The 26,768-nt window shown below is 41.0% G+C and overlaps 1 protein-coding gene across 6 annotated transcripts in view; it reads right to left on the bottom strand.

The window, feature by feature from the left end:
* Nucleotides 1-15,916: 15,916 nt before the first annotated feature.
* plagl2 (pleiomorphic adenoma gene-like 2) overlaps nt 15,917-26,768 on the bottom strand; it is a 67,574-nt gene continuing 56,722 nt past the window's right edge. For 3 of the 6 annotated variants that reach the window (XM_061789453.1, XM_061789469.1, XM_061789460.1), the window contains exons 2-4: nt 23,025-23,155; nt 19,608-20,066; nt 15,917-17,915 (exon numbers count right to left, since the gene is read on the bottom strand). In XM_061789453.1, coding sequence (XP_061645437.1) covers nt 16,448-17,915; nt 19,608-19,918 — 1,779 coding nt within the window. In that variant the 5' untranslated portion in view covers nt 19,919-20,066; nt 23,025-23,155 and the 3' untranslated portion in view covers nt 15,917-16,447. The remainder of the gene's footprint in view (nt 17,916-19,607; nt 20,067-23,024; nt 23,156-26,768) is intronic. The other 3 variants (XM_061789444.1, XM_061789479.1, XM_061789489.1) reach the window with 2 other exon arrangements.

Here is a 26,768-nt window from a genome sequence, read left to right on the forward strand (position 1 = left end):
CAGCATAGCGGCAGAATCTGCGTGCAGTACAAACAAGTGAATACAATCCAACCCACCAGTGGCTAGTAGGAGTGGCTGTGGTATCTGCCACGGTGATAATGGGCCCCCAAATGGAGGCTTGACAGGCGTCAGCATCGAGCCCTGTCCAGGATGCCCAAGGGTAGATTCAGCAATTCAAGGCCCCAATCCTTGTTCCTCAATAATTGCAACCATCTGCTTTTTTTCCTGAGCTGAAGACCGTTGACATTTTAAATTTTTTAAATGCCTTTTATATTTTATGCAAACAAAGGAGGAGGATGTGTCCAAGTTGCATCCAAGGATGTATCTTTCACCATTCAAATCTGTCACAGCCAACTCAAGTTTCCAGATCATATAACATCAACACTTAACACATAATTTCTCATGTATAATGCGCACCCATGTATAATACGCACACCCAAAGTTTACCTCAAAATTATGGAAAACGCCTATGTATAATGCATTTTTACAATGCATAATTTTGCTACCCATATGATCAAAACATGATTATCTGCATTTTGTTAGTTTTTTCAAAGAATTATTCTGATGTTAAGCACTTTATTTGAACACATAATCCTTTTTTTTTATTTACTTGCTCTTATTTTGAAATTCACAGCCCTACTTTTGTTTAGTAAATGAGAAAACACACAGTTGTGCTCATATGTTTGATTACCCAGGCAGAATTTGTAAGATGGGTACAATTCTTTAAAGAAAACATGAAGGGCCAGGCGAAACACATTTGATTTTAATGGGAATCAAGTTAAACGGTCAAGCATTTCAGAAAAGCATTATCATTAAACAAAACATAACCATAAAGAAATTAATGATGGTTGTTCAGTCATCAGTCATATTAAAATCAACAACAACAATATTTCACTAATTCTGACAGGGTATGTAAACTTGTGAGCATAACTGTACATATATGCAGTCAGGCGTACCCCTGTCGTATTGGAATTCAAGTATAGACTGCACTTTGTTTTATGGCATTTTGGAATGAAAGTGTACAGCTTTTTCATAACCACTAAATGGCGGCATACATTTATCAAGTGTGAACGTTTTTTCCATTTCCCCCTATACCTATGTATAATGTAAATTTTGACAATTATTTGGGGGAAAATGCGCATTATACATGAGAAATTACGGTATCCGAGGTCGGATCGCTGAGGGAGCAGCTTAAGCAGGAAAGGCCAGACTTCCCTCTCCCCAGCCACTTCCGGGGGGAGGCCGAGGTGTTGCCAGGCCAGCTGAGGCTCACGAGGGAGGCGTCCAGGGGGCATCCTAACCACCTGCCACCTCATCTGGCTCCTCTCAAAAAAAACAAAACGAGGAGGCGCAGCGGCTCGACTCTGAGCCCCTCTCGGATGACCGAGCTTCTCACCCTATCTCTAAGGGACAGCCCGGACAGCCCGACAATATGGGGCTGGCTTATGTTAAAATCAGAAGTAAAATCGAAAAACAATAAATGTGCGTGGGTGGCGAGACCTTTGTGGCGAGTTGTTTGAGAACAATGTTGAGAAGAGTTAAAACTGTCTCATCCACCCACACCTCTTTTACTCCTATATGCGACTTGCAAGGGGTCCAATATGTCCTCCACAGCCTCCACCAGCTCTCTCGGTTATTTTTTTCCCCAAAAGCCTTCATCACTAGTGAGGTCAGTGCTATGGGTCTGTAATCATTGATGTACTTTGGGTATTTTTCTTTAGCTTTCGATCTTTTCCGGCATTGTTTCCTGGTGTTGATGATATACTGCATTGCATGATAGTTTTAAGTTTCATTTATAGATGAAGCAACAAATTGTGTTAACTGACAATGCTTTTCAGAAGTGTTCTTAAACCCATGTGCCCAACCTTGCTTGTAAACAGCTGAGCCTTTTGCAGATGCTCCTTTTATACCCAATCATGACACTCACCACTTGTTTCCAATGAACCTGTTCACCGATGGAATGTACCAAACAGGTCTTTTTGAGGATTCCTCAACTTTCCCAATCTTTTGTATCCTCTGTCCTAGCTTTTATGGTATGTGTTACAGGCATCAAATTCAAAATGAAAGAATATTTGCAATTAAACAATAATGTTCCAATAATGAGAATACATACACAACAATAATGTTGACTTCGAGATACAGGCTTTTGGGCTAGTTATATTTAGTGTCATAACAGCTGGTGTCAGAGTCAGATTAGCAAAAAGAGCGCCTAAAATTCTCCGTCCCAAGCTTCTAAAGTTCCAATCTAGTTTAAATCATTTTAGAAATTATTTTATACTCTGCAATTAAGAAACTTAGGTGGTGATAGGAACTTTGTCAGGTTTAGGCAATAGCGTAATAGTTGCTGATTCGAGAGTCAGTGGCAGAGTTTGATGTTCCAAAGCTTCCTGAATCGTATTTGTCATCGGGGACAGCAATTAATCTTAAAACATCTTATAATACTGTCACAGGAAAAATGTGAACCCCAGTAGATGAGACAGGACAAGGACTTTTAGAGGAATGTGAGCTACAGTTAAATAAAAACTTGGATGCAAGGAGACAGTTCCAATACAACCAGGTTGGCGGCTGCAAAGAAGTGCCTAACAATTTTTTTTTTTTTAAGTGAAGTTAATTATACAAACATGAAAAGACAGCTATCTTCCATCTTTGATGTAATTGGCACCACCAACTTATCATAGTTTGTTTTGTAATACTATGGTATCAGACTGAGTAGATAAGTAGACAGGAACAAGATAATCTTTTCTGTCTTCTCACTATATACCGTATGCACAAAGAAATATTTTTGTAACATAAGTCTCCTATTTCTACTGAAATGAATTACCATTAAGATAATCTATTAATGTGATGTAGAATAGATTAGATAATTAAAGTGACAAAAACACTCAGCCCCCAACAACAAGGATTATAAAGATGATGAAAGTTGTAGCATCCAGTTCGGTTCCCCTATCTCTTCCAACACAGGTCATTTGTTGACATACCATCGTTTTAGTCAGGATACGTTCAATCAGCCTTTGAAACGATCCTCGGATGCATGGAATGCAACAATAGCCGCAGGTAATCGGAACAGCTGTTGCTACACCCAATGACACAATATAGACCCCGTCATTCTTGACCATTTGACCACCAGCTTTCTCGTAATCTTGTGAATTGATCTTCCAAACAACCTCAATTGAAAGACACTTCACACATTCCCAAGGCCCTAGTAACACTTCCATCTGGGGCTGTGATCCAAACATTCTACTAACCCCTCCCTCTTTAGCTAAGAGCATATTTAAAGCCATTCTATTTGGCCATGCTATAAGAGAAGTGGGTGCAAGTTGATCAGACAACCCTTGAACAGCATCTTTAGTATAGTTGAACCTTTCCTGGTTTTAATAGATGTCATTCATATATTTATATTAATCAACATTTTGTTAATAGTTGGCCAAAGAAAAATTTATTGAAAACACGCAGCAACTTTTTTTTGGTCATACTGTATATGTTAAAATTCTCTGCATCCCTAGACAGTAACATATTATTTTCATATTATATTTTCTTTGGCCTCATCTAATGCCTCTAATTTAATTTTCATTATTAACTTTGAACGTGGCGGCACGGTCGACAACTGGTTAGAGCGTCAGCCTCACAGTTCTGAGGACCCGGGTTCAATCCCCAGTCCCGCCTGTGTGGAGTTTGCATGTTCTCCCCGTGCCTGCGTGGGTTTTCTCCGGGCACTCCGGTTTCCTCCCACATCCCAAAAACATGCATTAATTGGAGACTCTAAATTGCCCGTAGGTGTGAATGTGAGTGCGAATGGTTGTTTGTTTGTATGTGCCCTGCGATTGGCTGGCAACCAGTTCAGGGTGTACCCCGCCTCTCGCCCGAAGATAGCTGGAGCTGGGATAGGCTCCAGCACGCCCGCGACCCTAGTGAGGAGAAGCGGCTCAGAAAATGGATGGAACTTTGAACGTCTCCGTGGAGTAGAGAATTGTCCAATTAGACACTGCACAGAGTGGAGGCGTGGCCCGGGAGTGTGTCAATCATTTTCGCATGTACGCACATTTGTGCCAGAAGGAAGCTGCCAAATGTCTTGAAACTCTGTTGTGCGTAATAATTTGGAACAGTGAATTTTAAGTTTTGATTTAAAAGAAATAGTTATCAATGGGAGGTTTGTTCAAAAACATTCGAATTATGTTCTGACGGTTGATGACTTGAAAAATATGCCCAGTATCATTTGTAGAAACTATTTCGGAAAATCTGAGAAAAATATAATTTGCATAATCATTTGTAATATAGCATACAATATACTGGGAGGCACCTTTGAGCTATTACAGTAAACTGGTTGATCATTGCTTCCCTTTGTTAGAAAAAGTCAAGAGTCACCTTGGGAAAAAAGTTTAATGCAAAGTCCAATGGATATGTATAGAAATATGCTTGACATGACAACTTGTTCAACCATTTTGCCTGGAAAGACTTATGTGATGAACTAATGCCTAATGTTGTTGGAGGTGCCACTATTCAACAGAGAACACGCTAAAAAATTGTGTTCAACATGATGTCGATCGCAATTCATAATATAGGAAACAGCAGAGAATTGTACATAATCGTTTGGATGGATTTCCCAAAGCATTTTCAACTTCTTCAAAGAAATGAGAAACTGCTTTTTTGATGTGTACAAGTGACAGAGTGATGTGAAAATTGAACAAGCAGTTTTGAGAATTTAAATTCTGATCTGAGAAATGTACCAAAGCGACTGAAAAAAATCTGTTTTATTCTAAACAACTGTCACGCAAAGACATTACCAACATACTGAACAGGGAACACCAACGGCAAAGTGCTGTGCGTACACAGATAAAGCCATGATGTGACGTAGGTCACTTCTGGGCGCTGGAATGTAGCGCCCCACCTTGGCCCTATCTGTTGAATTGAAAAGGACAGCAAACTTAACAAGAGTCAATGGATAAAGATTTGTGCACCCCAGACCGGAAGAAAGTCAGGATTTCAGATGACAGAAATTAACAAAATGACTTTAGTCATCATTAACTAGATGCTGTCTATCCTGCTCTTCTAAAAATAGACATACATATATTTAGAAACATTTTAATTTCATTATCAGTAATTCTTTTCTCATTTTTACGCTTTATGAAAAGTAATGGCGGCACCCTAGCGCCCTCTATTGACCAGCCACCACAGATAGATAGACAGACAGACATGCCAACCAGTAGGTCACCCTACTGCCCCTGTATTTTAGTTCCTATATTATTTTCAACGGTGTAATCACAGAAAATCTGATTAAACAAAAAAATTGACTGACTCATGGCACACTTAAATGTAAGTATACTGTGAAATGTTCTTGAGAAAACGCTTTGAAAATGCATATGTGGGACCCAACAACAATTTGTTCTTCAGAAAGGTTCACAAATGAGGCCCACTTACCTTTTGTACAATTTTGATTTGATTTTCCAACAAAAGTCTTGAAAACTTATGTTGCTTTGGGATGTTTCTCGAGAACCATAAGGACCGCAGTGGTAGCTTGCGGTCTGATTCCAAATATAGCTGGATGGGGTATGGTGATTTCCTTGGAATGTTGTCGAAATGATCATTTGAAAATGTAAACATTTGAAGAGATTCATGGAAATAGTGCTGCATATTGATATTTTGTCATTTTCTACCTTGTTAAATCATTGTTGGTAATCATTATGCAGTTTAATGAATGTAATCAGTGTCCTCACACACAGTATATAAATATCATTAATCGCTAAAAACAATCTATAATAAAATTTACTTTGTGAAATGTGTTTTCAGAAGTGTGAATCAAATTGGTAGCCCTTCGCATGAATCAGTATCCAAGAAACAGCTCTCAGTTTCAGAAAGGTTGTTGACCCCTGGGCAAGATATATCTGTATCTCTCTGTATCTCTCTCTCTCTCTCTCTCTCTCTATATATATATATATCTATATATATATATATATATATATATATATATCAGAATCAGAATCACCTTTATTTGCCAAGTATGTCCAAAACACACAAGGAATTTGTCTCCGGTAGTTAGAGCCGCTCTAGTACAACAGACAGTCAATTTACAGAACACTTTGGAGACATAAAGACATTGACAAAAAACAATTGTGCAAAAAGATGCAGAGTCCTCTAGCACTTAGAGCAGTTCGAATGACTAATATCGCAATAGTCCGGTGCAATGACCATTGTGCAAAGGGCGCTGAGACTCCAAGGAGTGTATGCGGTTTAAAGTGACGAGTAGTGCGATAATCTGGGACAATGGTTGTGCAAATGTTACAGATACTCCTCAATCAGTATGCAAATGGAGCAGATGCTACTCTGGCATGAGTGGCCAGTATATGCAAATAGTGCAGCATGGCGAGACAACTACAGTGAGTGCACAAGTAATACATAATTGGCCCCACAGAAATGTGACAACGAACTCAAGTCAAAAAATAGCCAGCTTGTTGTAATGGAATTATAGGTTAGCTGTTTAAGAAGTTGATTGCAAGCTGTTGGAATGTCTACTAGTTCTAGTTTGCATTGATCGGTAGCGCCTACCTGAGGGAAGGAGCTGGAAGAGCTGGTGACCGGGGTGCGGAGGGTCCGAGAGGATTTTGCACGCCCTTGTCTTAGTTCTGGCAGCGTGCAAGTCCTCAAGGGTGGGTAGGGGGGTACCGACAATCCTTTCAGCAGTTTTGATTGTCCGTTGCAGTCGGAGTTTGTCCTTTTTTGTAGCAGCACCAAACCAGACTGTGATGGAAGAACACAGGACTGATTCGATGACCACTGTGTAGAACTGTCTCAGCAGCTCCGGTGGCAGGCCGTGCTTTCTCAGAAGCCGCAGGAAGTACATCCTCTGCTGGGACTTTTTGAGGACAGAGTTGATGTTGGTCACCCACTTCAGGTCCTGAGAGATTGTAATTCCCAGGAACTTGAAGGTCTCAACGGTTGACACAAGGCAGCTGGACAACGTGAGGGGCAGCTGTGGCGAAGGATGCCTCCTGAAGTCCACGATCATCTCTACAGTCTTGAGCGTGTTCAGCTCCAGCTTGTGTCGGCCGCACCACAGCTCCAGCCGCTCCGCTTCCTGTCGATATGCAGACTCGTCACCGTCCTTGATGAGGCCGATGACAGTGGTGTCATCTGCAAACTTCAGGAGTTTGACAGTCGGGTTCGCTGAGGTGCAGTCGTTCGTGTAGAGAGAGAAGGACAGAACCTTGCGGCGCCCCAGTGCTGATGCTGCGTGTGGATGAGGTGGCCTCCCCCAGCCTGAGCTGCTGTGTCCTGCCCGTCAGAAAGCTGTAAATCCACTGGCAGGTGAGACGCTGAGCTGGAGAAGCTTGGATGAAAGGAGTTCAGGGATGATGGTGTTGAACGCTGAGCTGAAGTCCACGAACAGGATCCTCGCGTAGGTCCCTGCACTGTCGAGGTGTTCTAGGATGAAGTGCAGTCCCATGTTGACTGCATCATCCGCAGATCTGTTCGCTTGGTAGGCAAACTGCAGGGGGTCCAGCAGGGGACCTGTGACACACTTGAGGTGGTCCAGCACGAGACGTTCAAAGGACTTCATGACCACAGATGTCAAAGCGACAGGCCTGTAGTCATTCAGACCCGAGATTGCAGGTTTCTTGGGGACTGGGATGATGGTGGAGCATGTGAAACAGGATGGAACTTCGCACAGTTCCAGAGACCTATTGAAGATCTGAGTGAAGATTGGAGCGAGCTGGTCCGCGCAGACTTTGAGGCAGGATGGGGACACGTGGTCCAGGCCTGCCGCTTTGTTAATCTTTTGTTGTTTGAAGATGCGTCTCACATCCTGTTCATGGATGGTTAACGCAGAGGTCAGAGGTGTGATTGTGGTCGCGGGTGCGGCCGGGTGGGTGTGTGGTTTGAAACTGTCCTTTTCAAATCTGCAGTAGAAGGTATTCAAGTCGTTGGCTAGTGTGCTATTGTTCTCAGCTTGGGGGGATCGTCGCTTGTAATTAGTCAGCGATTGGAATGCATGCCAGACTGATTTAGAGTCCATCCATCCATCCATTTTCTGAGCCGCTTCTCCTCACTAGGGTCGCGGGCGTGCTGGAGCCTATCCCAGCTGTCATCGGGCAGGAGGCGGGGTACACCCTGAACTGGTTGCCAGCCAATCGCAGGGCACATAGAAACAAACAACCATTCGCACTCACAGTCATGCCTACGGGCAATTTAGAGTCTCCAATTAATGCATGTTTTTGGGATGTGGGAGGAAACCGGAGTGCCCGGAGAAAACCCACGCAGGCAAGGGGAGAACATGCAAACTCCACACAGGCGGGGCCAGGTATTGAACCCGGGTCCTCAGAACTGTGAGGCTGACGCTCTAACCAGTTGTCCACCGTGCCGCCACGTTCAAAGTTAATAATGAAAATTAAATTAGAGGCATTAGATGAGGCCAAAGAAAATATAATATGAAAATAATATGTTACTGTCTAGGGATGCAGAGAATTTTAACATATACAGTATGACCAAAAAAAAGTGTGTCCCCCCCCCCCCCCCCCCCCCAAACTGCTTACTTCACCTTTAAGTGGGATAAACTACTTCCGGAAGTAAAAACTGGGGTTGAGTGCCTCCAATGGTGACAGCCTATACAGGTAACTACCCCAATTTTGGGAGGACAGCACCCGGGAGAGAGGAGGTAGGATCAGTCTTACTTAACGGAGACCATCTACATCTCTGATGACGTTGTGTCTCCCCAACAATTGACAGTGTGAATGTTTCTAAACCAAATGACGTCCACAGCAGACCTTTGGTGCATATGAAACTGAGTCAAATTCATCCACAGAGTTGGACTGGGTCATTTGCTCTGACCCAATTGGTGAGCCACAGGGTTAGCGCATCTGTCTCACAGTTCTGAGGTTGCTGGTTCAAATCTGGCCTCGCTTGTGTGGAGTTCTCCCCGTGCTTGTATGGGTTTTCTCCGGGCACTCCGGTTTTCTCCCACATCCCAAAAACATGCGTGGTAGGTTGACTGAAGGGTCTAAATTGCCCGTAGGTGTGAATGTGAGTGCGGATGGTTGTTTGTTTCTATGTGCCCTGCGACTGGCTAACGACCAGTTCAGAGTGTACCCCGCCTCCCGCCCGAAGATAGCTGGGATAGGCTCCAGCACGGCCGCGACCCTTGTGAGGATGAGCGGTACAGAAAATGGATATGTGTGTGTGTGTGTATATATATATATATATATATATATATACACACATGTATATATATATATATATATATATATATATATATACACACACGCACACACACACACACTGTCAGTGTCCAATGAAAAGCTTGTTTTAAACAAGACAAAATATATTCGGTTAACCCCCGCATATTGGTGTTTCGGCATTCACAAATTCACCTGTTCCCTGATTTAAAAAAAATATTAGAACCTTTCCTGAGTTATTTACGGAACAACTCATTTGTTCCTTAAAATATAATACAAATATATCTATAAATAATAAATATATAGAAATATAATATTTTTATATTTAGTACATGGTTTTCATTTCACATGAATTTCCACATGGATTGGTGAAATAGGCCATTTGGTGTGTCAAGTTACACTACCTTAGTAACTCTCGAGGAAAAAAAAGAAGCCAAACAAAAAAGGGTACAAAAAAACGTATGAAAGGCCTGGTTTGTATTTTTAATCATGTCAACATAACACATTACAACTCAAACATCATACACTATACTGTACAATAAGTCAATAGTTTTGTTGTTGTGATCATCATGTCTTTGGATCAACCAATATACAACTCTGTCACTTTTACATTGCAGCAACTGATTGCATGTGAGATATGTAATACAAAAAAGACTTATTGCTCATTGATATTTCCTCCCTTATCCCAAGCACATCGTTGTAATAGTAATCTGTGTAACTGAATGACATCCTGTAAGCAAATAAACCTGTTTTCACCATTTTTTCTGTTTGTTCCAGAGGTGGCTGTCATAGCAAGGGATACAAATAAAATGGGCAATGGCAACAACAACAAAGGCTGGAATGCACAACTTTAACATTAAACTAAATATATAGAAAACTACATTTGGATGTTGTCTATCAGACAGTACCCAGTTTCTTAGTTGAAAGCAAAGAGAAGGGACAAAAAGAATTATTTTTTTAAAAATGCATGCACCTGCTAGAAAAGAGGAAGTGTGAGGGTAAGTGCATCCCTAGCAGGTGCAGCTTGAGGTCATGGAGAACACAACAGCACCACTGATACATAAGAGCCATGTCCGAGTGTAGTTGTCAGTGAGGCGTCAATAAAGACCATTCAGAAGAGTACTTGGAGAGATTCCATTCAGTGTAATAGTGTAGCTTGTAAAGTCATACACAATAGTTGAGGAGCGCCTCACAATTAATTGTGGCTAAATAATCTGCCCAGCCATTTTCTGTACCACTTATTGTGCAGGGTCTTAAGTCTTTATTAAGTAGTAAAAATACATTCATAAACTACTTATTAACCCTTTATCATGTTGTCCTAATTGGTGAGCAGTACCAATTATTTTCATGATTGCTATTATTTTTCTTTACTGATTGGCTAGTGGAAGTCACATTGTTCTGCTGTCTCATAAGAGCCCCTAATTGAGTTATCCCAGAAAGTTCATTGATTTCAGATAAAGACAAAAACGAACATAACAATTTAAGTTTACTTTGTTTAATCTTCAATGTTACATGGGGTGTGACTGGTTGTTTATGTTATACCCCGCCTCTCACCTGAAGTCATTTGGGATAGGCGCCAGCACACCTGCGACCCTTGTGAGAATACGCGGCTCAGAGAATGGATGGAAGGCCAGATGTTATATGGTGGTTTCTATTTTCACTGGACTAAATCACAATTCGATTTCTTTAATAATAATAATATCAAATATGTTTAAGTGGCAGCATGGTGTGGGCGACTGGTTAGCACATCTGCCTCACTGTTCTGAGGTTGGGGGTTCAAATCCCGGCCTCGCCTGTGTGGAGTTTGCATGTTCCCCCCGCCCCTGCGTGGGTTTTCTCCGGGCACTCCGGTGTCCTCCCACATCCCAAAAACATGCATGGTAGGTTAAATGAAGACTCTAAATTGCCCGTAGGTGTGAATGTGAATGTTTGTTTGTTTCTATGTGCCCTGCGATTGGCTGGCGACCAGTTCAAGGTGTACCCCACCTCTCGCCCGAAGATAGCTGGGATAGGCTCACGCACGCCCGTGACTTGAGTGAAGAGAAGCGGTACGGAAAATGGTTGGATTATGTTTAAACTATGTGTGTTTCGGTGATTTAAATGTAAACAACGTCACATCATAGTAGATGACACTACCTGCCCCCCCCACACACACCTATTTTTTGGGGAAAAAAAAGAGGTGTCCATTGTTACGTGAATATTTAAGTGGAAAATGCACTAATTGGGGCCTGGCAATATGGTAGGTTAGGTTCATTGACTAGCCTGAATTTTCTGTCGATGTGAATGGCAGATGATTTGTCTTGAATAGGCTCTCCTACCTTACAGACGTTAAGTGCTATAGGTTACAAAATGAGAGTAAATTACTGAAGTGGCTAGGATAAATACAAATTGTGTGCTACTCAGACACTACTCAAACATGTGACGTAATAATTAGTGAGCTTCGATTTCTTAATTTTTTTTTTCCCTTTTCTTCAATTGTGTTTCTGACCCCTTCATACTAAACAGTATGCTGTTGTGTTCTTATGGCACTTGCCTGGAAAATTAGATTGGGTACATTAAAGAGAGCTTATCTGTTTTGTCGGGTGAGGGGACGTAGGAAAAGGGGCTTTAATGCATTAAAGGTTATTAGTGAAAAGTCCATCCAAAATACTATTACTCTTTCTTTAGAAGAGAAATACACAAATGCTGATAAAGGTCTACACATTAAGCTAATGACACATACATATACAGGTTCAATACAAAATTTAAAAACCATATGAACATATAAGCTGAAACTTTATAAGGAAAAAATACTCTTATTTTTCAAAAAGGTTGAAAGTGCTAGAACTCAGATTAGCTCACAGAAACCCAGGGAGGACAAACTTAATACATGCCAAAAGCTTTTCAGTTCTTTATGTCTTTTTGAGTTTTTAAAAAAATCTTCAGTAATATTTGTTAGAAAAATATAACATGTTCAATTTGATTGCTACAACATTTGGCTTAAGCCAAGAGGGTTTTTCTTGGAAACAACCTTTCATTTGAATCATAACACAGATAAATTTAGAATCTTGCCTTATTTATTTGCCTCATGACATCTTGTCTTCATTACTCAAAACGGTGCTGTCAGCTAATTCCTTTATGATCAATAAATCACATCATCACTCATTTATAAGAGTCGGATTTTAAAATAAGTACGTCGCGGGGGTAAAAGAGTTAAAAATAAACTTCAAATTAGTTCCGAAGTTGAAGGATGAAATCATTTAAGGGATGAATTGGTGATCACTGTGGGACAGGTACAATGCATTGAGCAGCTGCTAGCTGTCAAGTGTTTTCATCTCCTACAGTATATCAATCAAAATGTCAGACAGCGTGTAGTATCTCTTGACAAGCAATTGTGCAAAAGTGTAGTTTCTTCTCCCCAGGTTTTGGTAAGAAAAATAAAAATGAGGTGATGTGTTGTGTTTTCTTCTCTCGAGGTCCTTTGTACAAACAGACAATAACAACAATATCCACAAAACAAATAAATGACTACACAAAAAAAAAAAACGACACCCCGCCATTGTTTCAGACCCTTTTTCTTTGACTCTACTAAGCAGCCGAGAGAGAGGGAGGGAGGATGGGTTTGAGGGGCTGATGTACACTTTGTCAGTTCGGAGATGGTTGTGCAGCCTTTTGTCCATTTTGCAACAACAACAACAAAGAACCAGACAAACAACAACAAAAAAAGAGATCATCTAGTGGTCTACAGTTGTCCGCAACCATAGCTACAAGCAGCAATTTGTATTTTATGTTTTATGTGCTATGCTTTTTTTTGTATTTTACTTATCAACATCTCAACATCCTGATGTGGGTGTGGCCCTTCTATAACGATTGGACCAGCGTCTTTTAGCTGAGCTGCACGAGCTTGGCCACAGCTTTAGATGAGAGTCCATATAGTGGATAGAGAAAGTATTTTTGTGAGTTGAAAAATGGAGCACACAAATGAAACAATCAAAATCATTGTACACACCCTCAAAGTAATACTTTGTGGAAGCACCTTTTGCTTTAATGAATGATTGATAGGAGTCTATCAGCATGACACATCTTAACCTTGCAGAGCCGCACGACTGCGTCAGATCTTGAGGGCGTCTGTTGTACACAGCAGCCTTCGGGTCCAACCGCCTTCAATGGACCTTATGTATGGAAACACATTAGGCATTTCCGGTGAAAATGTCAAATGGCATTACGGTTTCCACTGTCAGTATGTTACAAGCTCATGGGACGCCACCTGACAGAAAAATAACCTCTGTTGTGAAACGTGTGATAACCTGGGTTTGTGTAATTGGAATATTCCGTGGGTGGGTGCTAGTGCTTTTCGAGTTTGAAATGGCATCAAAAGTTTTTACTTTTAAAAGACGAGGAGATGGCTCCTCCCGGCAACACGTTGTGCCGCTATGTTCGGCATCAACTCAGTTTGAGTTTTAATGCGTTTCCCATGTTTTGTTAATTTGAATGTACTGTATGTATACTTGGCTCATTTTCATGCTGAAAGATTCAATTCCTCTTTTTGGGTGACATATTTTTCTTCCAGAAAACCCATCCATGCCTAGCTACAATTTTTTTTTTAAAAGTTAAATGGTTAAACATGGAGACTATTGGAAAAAGCATACTTTTTCTAAAAACGTCAGCAGTAGAAGAGTATACCCACAGCGAAGCATGGCGTTGGCAGCGTCATGCTTTGAGGCTGTATTTCTTCAAGAGCAAGGGGCCTTGTCAAGATAGAAGCACGTGTGAAGAGGTCCAAATAGAAGTCCATTTAGACAGAAGAGTGGGCAAATATTGCCAAGTCAAGTCTACCAAAAGAGACAGTCATTAAAGCAAGATGTGCTTCAACAAACTAGTGCCTTTTTGTTTTCCCCCCTACTAACGAACGGATCACTTTACTTTTATTTGTATTTTTAAAAATGATTTCTCATAGTCTCAAACCATACTTTCTATATCCACTATATACCTTTTGAGGCGTAGGGTTAACTTTGGGCTCAGGTTCCTATAGGCTGGCGGTGAATAGGTTTGAAAATATCTTAGCTTCATTAAAGAGCCATCCGGGAAAAACTTCCATCATCCGGACAACGACCTACGATCACACGTCGCAGGCCGTCCATGTCAGCGTTTCTATCGACACATTCTAGCCCGCTCAAATCCTAAGTGATGATTAAGCCACTAACAGCCTGCTATAAATATTGTAGCATCCACAGTTCTGATTCTACTACGTCAACTCCAGTACATGTGAAGGTAATAACTGGATAGAAAGCTTAAGGGAAAAAGCTAATACTTCATCCAATGTTTGATATAAAAAAAAAGAAAATGCGAGATACACACAAATGTAAACCTGCCAGACATCCAAAAAGAAAAATATCCTCACTTTGTTTAACTACCTAAAATACACACTTACTGAGATAAAAGTATTTATGAGATATTTCGTACACTGCAATAACATTCTTTAACTCATTTTTCCTCATCTGTCACTGTAACTCTTTTTGTTTTACGCATTCACATATGTCAGGGATCCTCATGACATCTTTTCGGAAGAGAAGGCCTAACTTAAAGAGGCGGATTTTATGCGACATGACCTCACAAGAATTTAGTTAGAAAGTGTACATAAAAAATCAAGCAGGATTTTACGTTTGAATGGGATCTGAGTGATGCACTCCAGACTAAAAACAAATAGCAGGTTGTCCAGCAACAGACACGCCGCTGTGCTAAAAAGGATATTTTGCCAAGTAAAGCATTAAATTGGGTTCCCCAAAAAAAATAAAAAAATGTTTTTAAATTTGTAAGTTGTCCGTTTTCTCAACTGACTGAGGACAATTTTTCATCGCTGACGACAAAAATGACATCCGTTTCTCTTATTCAGCTCAGGTTTTTATGCCAACTTGTTAACAGTTTATTCATCAAATGTTACAAACTTTGCTAACTGTAAATTGAATAATAGACATTGATAAAAGTAAGTACCTGTAAATTGAATCACGTCATCATTGTTCAAAATTCAGGCCATGAACCTCCATTTATTCGAATCTCTAATGCGAAAATACCTGTGCATGTAAACAAAAAGCTATGGCAATAGTTCCAAAAGTTGACCTGATTGACCAAAACCAATGTGATATTTGGATTCAGTCCATCAAATTTGTCCTAAATCAGCTAGAAAATCTTAGACGACAAATTGGTTGTTGACCAGTGTTAAATTTTGCCATTTCAGTGAGGAGGTTGTGGCATATCTTTTTGATAACATTCAATGTTGAACAAAAACCCCCCAAAGATTTTACAAGAAAAAAATGTTTTTGACTTTCCATACAAAATCCTAAGAAATTCTCGCAAAGAACAGGCTCTTTTTATTGGTTAAGTTAAGAATTCTCCACAAGAATCCCTTTAGGATGACTACAGGGAGGAAGGATAGCCTGTGTCAAGTAACCCGAGTGGATTCTGGGTGTTGCAACCTCAATAGTATAATCATGAGGGAGGAAACAAAGCAGATTCCTAAACATGAAGTGCCTTCTGCTAAAACAAAAAAAAATAAAAAGTGCTTCTCTTGAGGAAAAGTTTTCAAAAAACAGCATCATTTTTAAACCAACACTTTTCACATTTATTTCCTCCTTTTTCCCCATTAAAACGCCACATGCTTTTTTTTTCTGATTTCCATTCAAACTTGACTACAATAGCCGCCAAGCAACAAAAGGGCCATCCGTCAAATTTCTTATATGGGAAAACAGCATTCCCCCCCCCCCCCCCCCCCCCCCAGAAGGGTCACATTTGTGACATTTGAGGTAAATTGTGGACTCTAGAGCTATTTTTTTTCTCAAGATGAGAAGTTCTACCATGGTTTGGGGAAAAGGAAAATTAAGTAAAACTAAAATATCCACTTCAAACTATATTTTTTTCTGGGTCACAACAATAAAGATGGTCACTAAACTTTGATATATTTGTTCTATTATTGCTTTAGGAAGTAAGCAGTACCATGCCTTTTGGCCTACTGATTCTGCCTGCTACACTACTAAATAGGGGGATGCAAATATAAGGGGACGTAAATGGCAATGGAAGAAAAAAATAAGGGTTAATACATAATTAAAACTATAGGAAAAAGGGAAAAAAATTAAAATAAAAGCTGCTTCCTTTTCTTTTTCACCCCTTTTTTCCACAAAGTGATGTTTAATTTCCTTTTGAGGATTAATAAAAACTTTTGTGTGCTTTCATTTAAGGCATCTAAGTGTTCTCTCTTTCTTTTTGTTTAAATTCAAATTCTATTTATGTTTTAATCTAGCCCAAAACTCTCATTGAAAGGCCTGGTGGAAGCGAGGCAGTGTGGTGGTACTAAGGCTGGAGCTGAATACTGGTGGAAGAGGGTGCAGGGGCCCAAGTCCAAGACCCCCGCTGGAGCTCTGATGCTCCTGAGGTTGTGGTTGCAAAGAGGTAAGAGGTGCCATGGTGGCTGCTGCGGCGGCTGCTGCGGCGTGAGGCTCTGCAGCGTGCAGAGATAAGGAAGAGGAGGAAGAGGAGGAGGTCGCAGACGAGGTGTAGCCCATCACCAGTCCTCCTGTGCTCATGGGGGCGCTGTAGGGAGGCAGGTTGAGCGGGAGGAAACCCAGCAAGTGGGAGAAGTCCATGTTAGCAGCAGACAGAGACTCGGTGATCACCGCGGGGCTCTTGGACAGCAGAGGATGACCGCAAAGTTCTTCTGCCAGGCCAGCAGGAGGCTCCAGTCCATCCTTGGGGGGTGAAACAGCAGCGTGAGGCTCCCCGGAGGGGAGTGGGCCTGGCAAGCCACTCTGCAGATCCATGAGGAAGCTCTCCATCTCCACCTTCAAGGGTTTGTCCAGCAGGTATGAGGTAGATCCCAGCTGGTACTTGGGGGCTTGCTGGGAATGGTGCTGCTGCTGGGGGACCAAGGGCTGGTGGTGGGGCGGGGGCACCGGCGGGGAATGGTGGTGATGGTGGTGGTGGTGATGGTGGTGGTGGTGATGGGAGTGTGGGTGCAGGGATCCAGTGGACTCCATGTGGCAACCCATGCCCACAGATAGAGGCGTGGACATCAGGGGCGGGTGAGGGTGGCTCACCCCTGAGTTTGACATGACCTGCAGGTGGTGGGGGTCGTACACGCCCATGGGAAATGGGGGCACGCTTGGGAAGGGCTTGCCCATCATGGAGTCCTTATTAGGAGCCACGCTGCACATCATGGGGCTGAGCTCCTCCTTCACAGAGCAAGGAGGCGACCCTGAGGTGAGGAGGCCCAGCATATCCGGCGGCTCGGTCTTGATCTTCAACAGCTCCTGCGAGTGGCTCTTCTTCACGTGACGCGTCAGGTGGTCCTTCCTGCCGAAGCGCTGGGCACAGTACTGGCACAGGAAGTCCTTTCGGCCGGTGTGCACCACCATGTGTCGCCGCACGTCCTTCCGCGTGTAGAAACGGCGATCGCAGTGGTCGCACGGGTGTTTCTTCTCCTTGGCCCCGCCTGAAGATTTCCCAGAGTGGCTCTTGAGGTGCTCCAGGAGGACGGGCGTGCTTTCGTACCTCTGCATGCAGACTTTACAGGTGAGGTCCCCCGCTGTGGCTGAGTGCATGGCCACGTGTCGCTTGTACCCCAGCTTGGTGTTGTAGTGCTTGCCGCACTCCTCGCACTTGAAAGCCTCCTTGTTGGGGTCATGGGTCTGCAGGTGGTTCTTCAGGTGGTCCTTACGGTGGAACATTTTCTCACAGAACGAGCACTGGTGGGTCTTCTGTGGAGAGTGTGTGGCCATATGCCTGCAGAGGACCACATGGGATGAGCAAGTCAGGAGAGATTGCATCTATTACATTAGGGTAGAGGACATTTTGTTTTTATTGATTTGCAATCTTTCAACACAATCAATGAAAAAGTATATGATTTTGACTGCAGCTGCATTGAATGCAGCAGTGGAAACAAGACACATGAACAAACAATGGAGGAGAACAAGTGTCTCCTGTATATACTTCTTAGTGTTAGTGAAGAGACCGCAGCAAAGTGGAGATCTGCCGAGTATAATACTGCAGCGTCCAGTGTTTAAGCACAGCAACACAGAAAGCTAATACCAGTACCTGTATGTGTGTCTATGGTCACAATTTATAGCTGTCTATACTCTGCCACAACATTAGGTATGATAGTATATACAGTGGTGGTAGTATTTTGCAGAGGTCACATATGTCAGATAAAGGTTATGTGAAGTCAAAAGTCACGTACGTGAAAGTTCCAAGTCTCAAGTCTTAACCGTCATGTTTCAAGCAAGTCCCAAGTTATGGTGGGGGGAAAAAATAAGTAAGTAAAAAAATGCAATTTTAAGCAAGTCAAGTCATTACTTGGCTTTATCAAGTCATAAGCCAAGTCACACAATCTTCACAACAGTCACAACAATTATTGGAGTGCTAATTCTTTTTTTTTTTTACTGATCCTCACACAAAAAAATACATTTACACCTATACAAATGAATTGAACAACTTCAATTTATATATACTTACATTATTTAGAAGTATACATATGTAAATCCCCCCCCCCCCCAACATTTGTACGAGTATTTACAGCATATGTGATCATATGTAATATGTCATCATAGATCACATGTAAAGCTTGTGGTGCCAACTTGCTTTCCAAATATATAAAGTGTGTGTGTTAACTGGGTGAATGAGCGGCATTAACTTTGAGCACTTTGTAGGTTATCGCTTTATGAAGTTCAGTCATTTGCTTGCATTAGTTTACAGGTGGAATATACCACATCAATATGGCAGACGCGCGGAAAAGTAGCACGGAAAAGAGTCAGCCCACTCAAGGAAGCGTCTGCTGTATGTACTACACGTCTATGCCAACACATTCGCAATCACAGTGTTCTAATAGTGAAAACTAGTGTACAGTCTCCTTATTGTCTATCACATTGTTGTCTTCTCAAATAAATGCATTAGATGAAGTTTAGTTGATGACTGACCAGCTATTGGTGTGCTAAACTATGAAGCTAACCTAGCTAGTAGCTTACCTGCATGTATCGGTTACATGGTGACAGATGACGGTAGACGCCATAGTGTCTCTTATGTTTGAGTTACAAATCTTGCATGTTGTCATTCTCTTTTTCCCGATTTCGTCAAAAACTTAATCCTTGAATCCTAATGTGTCTTTGGAGCGTGACACAAAAAATGTTTACTTTTTTTTTTCAAAAATAAAAAGCACACTATATTGAAAATTCAGATTTTCAAATGTAAACATTACGACTTGTCAAGTCATGTACTGTAGTTCAAGTCCAGTCGAGTCTCATGAATACCAAGTCAAAGTCAAGTTGAGTCTTCCATCAATTTTAGCCACGCAAGTCACAAGTGAAATTGGCAACTCAAGTCTGACTCGGGTCAAGTCATGTGAGTCAATTTCCCCACCTCTGCTATTTTGTATGTATATTGTGACTTTGACCTATCAAGCATATGATAAAGGCTGAGTACCTGAAGAGTTTGTATTTGGAGCTGAAGGCCTTGGGGCAGTGTGGCTGTGAGCAGTGGAAGGGTTTCTCTCCCGTGTGACTCAAGGCGTGGAGCCGGAGCTTCTCCTGAGAGGCGAAGAGAGCCCCGCACACTAAACACTCGTTCCCTCTTCCCACCTCTTCTTCCTCTTCTTCCCTCTCTTTCCCCCTCTCTGGCTCTGCGCGTGGCAGCGGGCCGGCGCTCCCAAACAACTTGACGGCGGTCCGTCGTCCCTCTTCCTCCGGCGTCAGTGCGGTAATACGGTGTGAGGCATCGGCGGCAGCAGCTGCCATGGCAGCACTAGAGTGCCGCTGCCATGAAAATCTACTTGGGGCTGCCGTGCCTCGCAAGCTCAATGTCAGAAGTTGGAGGGCCGGCAGGCGGGCTGATGGCAGAGTGGTGGCTCAGTAGAAGCTTGAGTGATGTCGGTGAAACAACAATCTGCGGGAGGACACATGGACAGATGCTAGTCTGCATCCTGATGATTGTTGAGCTGCGCTTGAGCAAGGCACTGAACCACCCTACACTCAGCTCAGGGGCTCCCCATCCCTCTGACTACCCTCCTTGCATCCCTTCATGTGGTTCTCTGTCAACGGTAATGCCTTCAACATAGTAGCTACAGAGTGCAAAATAAATTTTCTTTTGGGGATTACCGTAATTTCTCGTGTATAATGTGCATCTTCCTCCCAAAAAATTGTCAAAAATCAATAGTGCGCATTATACATGGGTATCGGGGCAAATGAAAAAAAGCTTTCAGATTTTATAAATGTATGCCGCCATCTAGTGGTTATGAAAAAGCTGTACAATTCCAGTTCAAAATGCCACCGCTACCTAGAGGTTACGAGAAAGGTGTACATTTTCATTCTAATATGCCACCACACCCTAGTGGTTATAAAAAAGGTGTCGCCTACACTTTCATTCCAATATGACAGGGGTACGTATGACTGCATATATTTACAGTTGTGCTCATAAGTTTACATACCCTGGCAGAATTTGTGAAATATTGTTTTTTGTTTTTTTTATAAATATGACTGATGACTGAACAACAACCATCATTAATTTATTGATGGTTATGTTTTGTTTAATGATAATGCCTTTCTGAAATGCTTGACCATTTAATTTGAATCCCATTAACATAGAAGTAAATGTGTTTCGCCTGGCCGTTCATGTTTTCTTTAAAGAACTGTCCCCATATCACAAATTCTGCCTGGGTAATCAAACATATGAGCACAACTGTGTGTTTTCGAATTTACTAAATAAAAGTAGCGCTGTGAATTTCAAAATAAGAGCAATTAAATAAAAAAAATATTAATAATAATAATTCTTTGGAAAAAAAACTAACAAAATAGAGATAATAATATGAACAGTTTGTTCATATGGGTAGAAGCAAAATAATGCATTGTAAAAATGCATTATAAATAGGTAGAAGGGTTTTCCAGAATTTTGAGCTCAATTTGGGGGGTGCGTATTATACACGGGTGCACATTATACATGTGAAATTACGGTACAACTTGTGTAATAAATTAAACATTCAAAAGGGTGCAAGACCAAATTGAAGATATAACGTACTCATGAATTACCATGTTTCCGCAAACAGTGCCCCCTACTAAACACCTCTACCCAATTGCAGTGGTACATTGATTTAGGAGTATATAATGGATATTGGATCAAATAGACCGTCGGGAATGAACAATGTGTCCAAAAGTAGTTTCTATTTACTGGCGTTGTGGCGCAATGCAGGCAGCGAATGGGACTGACGTATGCCCGGGGCACAGATGTACAATATGACTAAATCCAATTCCAAAAGGCGCGCCGCCCGTGCCTACGTGGCAGTCATGTTGAATGTGGGTCACTGACGTGGCAGCCATGTGATGATGGTTATATCTATTGCCTTTTGTGCATAAACCGTGAGAGAGTGGCATGGCTCTGAGGAATACAAAACACAAGTCTTTGGAGTCTGGAACATGCTATTTTTGGTAGACTGACAGTTTTTTTTTTTTTTTTTTGTCAAGCCCTTCGCCTTTGACAATGGATTTGTAACTAGGAAGCACAAGAATTCGTCGCGGCTCATGAAAGCGACTCGCCTATGATGAGTACTGTACGTAAACAACGTCACCATGGCCAAGCACACCGGCATGGTAAGTTTGGATAAAATGTGAAACGTTCATACATTTTCAAGCTTTTCTTAAATATTTATTTACAATAACATTGTACTGTACTGGGCATTTTAGACCATGAAAAAAAAAATTATAATTTGTACTGTACAGTAATATGGGTGCATTATCGAGGTTCCACTGTATATCAAACTAATTTGCGGTATTAAATTTTATTGAAATGCTATTAATTAGTTCCATACACCTGAAAGATCAATTTTCTAAATTAAAATGTTTTTTATTAAAGAATAGCATATCATAGAATGGTATTGTATAAAAAAAAAAAAAAAAAAATCTTAAAAAAATCATACCTGTAGAAGAGACTGTAAAAAAATAAACTGGTTTTTCATAAGTGTAATTACTGTACATAATGTAGTATTTGTGTGTTGGATGTTCCTTGAAGGAGTGTAGCCTAGTGAGTGACTTCAAGAGGGAGAGTCTGCTGGAGTTTTCTCATTTTTTATTCATTTGTTTGAGTGTTTGTCCTGCTCAATAAACGGCTGAAAGTGAATCGGCGGCTGTGGCTGGCCTTGCCCACATGCAAGGGCATTACCGAAACCCACTTATTTTTTACATTTTATTTATTTATTTATTTTAACTTCACATAAAGATTACTTGTACCTCAAATTTTGTCACGCAGCATAAAAGCAAAAACTCGACCAACCAACATCTTGTGACTCTCAAAAACTTGGGGCACTTGTAAGTCGAGGTACCACTCGAGACGTTCCTATTGTCCAGCAGAAAATAACGAGGTAGTAGATGTAATTATCTCAGTTTATAGATGCTATTGTTCAAATATACTGTAGGCTCTAAAGAGTTAACTGCTAATCCCATTTGTATTCCATTACTAATAAACAGCAGCACCTAGCAAGTCACATAAAACATCTAAGATGAAATAAAGTGTGGAGACCTACCCCATATTGTACAAATATTCTCTGGCCAGTATTAAACATGATGTGACAGTATGTTATGTGGGAATGCCGCTTTTAACAGCGATTAGCTTCCTATTAGTATAATCGATAGTAAAATGTTGTGTGCATCCATGTTTATCCATTTAATAGTCAAAAGGTGGCGCTGTTCCTTTCAGCATCTTGGAACTGGGATATTTCTGGGTACTATTAGGTCACAAAATAAGACACTGTAACTGTAGATTTTCACATCAAACTTTTGTGCAAGCCTGCACCATTGTCCCTCTAACTGTTACTGAACATACAGTATTTGGTCCGATAGAAAGTGTCATACTTACTATTCCTGGTGTCTGTTTTTATTCCATTGATGTGTTACGCTTTTCCTCCTTTTACATCTCCTCCTCACCCAGTTCCAACAGCCAAGCTTGGCAGCGAGTGCCAAATACTCTTCTGCATCTTGACTCTTCTGCTGGGAGGGAAACAAACACAAAGTTCACTATCACAAAGTCGAGTACGTACGTACGTACGGACGGACAGACAGACAGACAGACAGACAGACAGCTTTATTCGTCCCGTTGCGAGAAATTAGATAGTAACCAATTTTCTTCCCAAAAAAACGAAAAGCAGGTAATTTGAAGAATGCACTCAGTGTAGAAAGGTATATTAATTGATTACTCAATTATTATGAATTACATGGACTGTGTAAACTTGATTGTTGACTAATTGATTGAGGAAGTTGAGGAAAAATGGAGTGCGATCAGCAAAGGCGATGTTTATTTTAGTTTGTAGCATACACAAGAACAACAGCTAAGAATATACTATACATGCAAGAAATACTTTAATAAGTTGCTAAGCAAATGTCAAAATCAGGGGGGGCGCCACAATTTGTTTGGTACAGTGTTTACGCCAGATGCCCTTCCCAAAGCAACCCACCCATTTTTATCCGGGCTTGGTACTGTCCGTGGCTGGGTATTGGGCCACCAGGAATTGAACCCGTGCTCTCTGCATGAAAATCAGCAGCAGGTAAATATTAAAAAATTATTCTAATGCACATTTTTTAAGAAATCAAATTTGATCACACAGTTTTTTAAAAACATTTTCATATTTTACCATCCTTTATCATGAAGTGCTTTAATGTGGACTCTTGATTTCAGTGTGCTCTTGACATTTTACCATTTGCAAAAGGAATGGAAAGGAACTTCATATCTATTTACCTTTTTTACACCCGAATTATATTTATATATATATAATTAACATAATTAATTTATATTAATATTCTGAGAAGACAAATTTATCAGGCATAACATTCCGACACTAAAATGTTTTTTTCTGCTCAAGAATGTAAGTAAATAACTGTAATTTGACAACTACATCAAAAAATAGTTCTGTGCTTCGCAATTATTTCTTTTTTATATGAACATTTGTGTACAATAGTAATATTTTAGTAGTTAAAATATCATTTGGGCTTAAAGACCTACTCTACTTGACTTTTATTATCTATATGGAAACTAATGTTGACATATTTTAGGGCAGCTGTGGCATGAACAGCGAGTGAGAATTTGGGAGGAAAGAAAGAAACCTTGAGAAGGGACTGCAGATGGGGGGGAGCCCCTTTCAGGATGACCAGGCTGCAATGGATGTCGAGTGCGCAACAGTTATCACATCGTATGGTGGTGTGCAATGTTAATTAAGACGACATAAGAGTCCATTTAAAGAGATGAAGCGCCACAGGGAGATGTCTCAAGAAAGTGGTTTGGCCTCAGGACCTGGCCCGGTCGGTCGGTGCAGAATCCATAGGGCAACGGCCTCAGATTTGGTAATCGTCAACTAGCCCATTGTGTATTTGAATGTTGCTAAATGAGGCAATCATATTTGGAACAGTTCTCATGATGGTTCTGTGCTGGTCTATGGGTCAGTGCCTTGCTCAAGGGAACCTCAACAGTAGTCTGCATTAGCAAAACTACCATGGAAATTAATGGGAATTAACCAGAAATTTACCAAATTGAAGGTAGGCTTTTATAGGGAACCTAAACATAATTTTGGGGAAAATATATTTTCGCATAATTCTGACAGAAGCAACCATGCAAGTACTGTTTGCATATCTATGCTTTTTCTCAATCAAATGCAGGTGGGTAGAGTAGCCAAATACGTAGGGTAGGTGGGTAGCGTAGCCAAATATTGTACGCAAGTAAGTGTACTGTTTCTTTAGAATAACATGACTCAAGTAAAAGTAAAAAGTAGTCCACCAAATAATGACTTGAGTAAGAGTAAGAAAGTACTTAGTGAAAAAACTACTCAAGTACTGAGTAACTAGTGAGTAACTTCTGATTTTATTTTAACTAGAGCATGAATGTTGAATAAAGATAATAAAAATAACTAAATAAAATATGAATGTGCAAATTCAGATATTGCTGAACTCTCTTTTCCTTTGGGCTTGTCGCCACAGCGCGTCATCCTTTTCCATGAGAGCCTATCTCCTGCATCCTCCTCTCGAACACCAACTGCCCTCATGTCTTCCGTCACTACATTCATCAGCCTTCTCTTTGGTCTTCCTCTAGCTCTCTTGCCTGGCAGCTCCATCATCATCATCCTTCTACCAATATACTCACTATCTCTCCTCTGGACGTGTCCAAACCATCGAAGTCTGCTCTCTCTAACTTTGTCTCCAAAACATTGAACCTTGGCTGTCCCTCTGATGAGCTCATTTCTAATTTTATCCAACCTGGTCACTCCGAGAGCGAACCTCAACATCTTCATTTCCGAAACCTCCAGCTCTGCTTCCTGTTGTCTCTTCAGTGCCACTGTCTCTAATCCGTGCATCATGGCTGGCCTCACCACTGTTTTATAAACTTTGCCCTTCATCCTAGCAGAGACTCTTCTGTCACATAACACACCTGACACCTTCCTCCACCCGTTCCAACCTGCTTGCACCCGTTTCTTCACTTCCGGACCACACTCACCATTGCTCTGGACGGTTGACCCCAAGTATTTTAAGTCCTCCACCCTTGCTATCTCTTCTCCCTGTAGCCTCACTCTTCCCCCATCAACCCTCACTCATTCATGCACATATATTCTGTCTTACTTTGGCTAATCTTCATTCCTCTGCTTTCCAGTGCATCCCTCAATCAATATCACTTAATCTAAAACATAGCATATGAAATCTTTATGAAATAAAACATTTGCAAAATAACAAATTAAAAAAAATTCAGCTCCAAATATATTGTTTCTACAACCCCAGTTCCAATGAAGTTGGGACATTGTGTAAAACAAATAAAAACAGAATGCAATGATTTTCAAATCATGTTCAACCTATATTTAATTGAATACACTACAAAGACAAGATATTTAATGTTCAAACAGATAAACTTGATTGTTTTTAGCAAATAATCATTAACTTAGAATTTTATGGCTGCAACACGTTCCAAAAAAGCTGGGACAGGGTCATGTTTACCACTGTGTTACATCACCTTTTCTTTTAACAACATTCAATAAACGTTTGGGAACTGAGGACACTAATTGTTGAAGCTTTGTAGGTGGAATTCTTTGCCATTCTTGCTTGATGTACAGCTTCAGCTGTTCAACAGTCTGGGGTCTCCGTTACGCTTCATAATGCGCCACACATTTTCAATGGGAGACAGGCCAGGCATGTTAAAGCTGTTGTTTTTTGTAGTCTGTAATGTAGTCGCGCACGGCTGTCACGACTCACTTTGATTGGCCCGCGAAGCCTAATAGAGGACCTTGTGTCCTTTGATTTGTGAACTTGAATCAAATATCAGTGGTAACATTTGAGTGTAGCAACGGCGCCTGATGCAGAAGTCAAAAATGAAAGTCTAGGTATACTTCATTAAAAATACTCTCACAAGTACAATTTTTTTCCAAAATGTTACTTGAGTAAATGTAACGGAGTAAATTTAGCATATTACTACCCAACTCTGCACATAGCATTACTCCATCACATGTGCAGATAATTTCTAGAATCTAGACTTTTTAGGAGAGGAGCTCTTTTCTTTTAACATGAATGGGACATCTTTGGTATTTTGGATGGAAGTGGCATTTTTGTTCATTTTAAAATGGATTGGTTT

Source organism: Phyllopteryx taeniolatus, chromosome 1, assembly GCF_024500385.1.
Source record: "Phyllopteryx taeniolatus isolate TA_2022b chromosome 1, UOR_Ptae_1.2, whole genome shotgun sequence".
Lineage (NCBI taxonomy): Eukaryota > Metazoa > Chordata > Actinopteri > Syngnathiformes > Syngnathidae > Phyllopteryx > Phyllopteryx taeniolatus.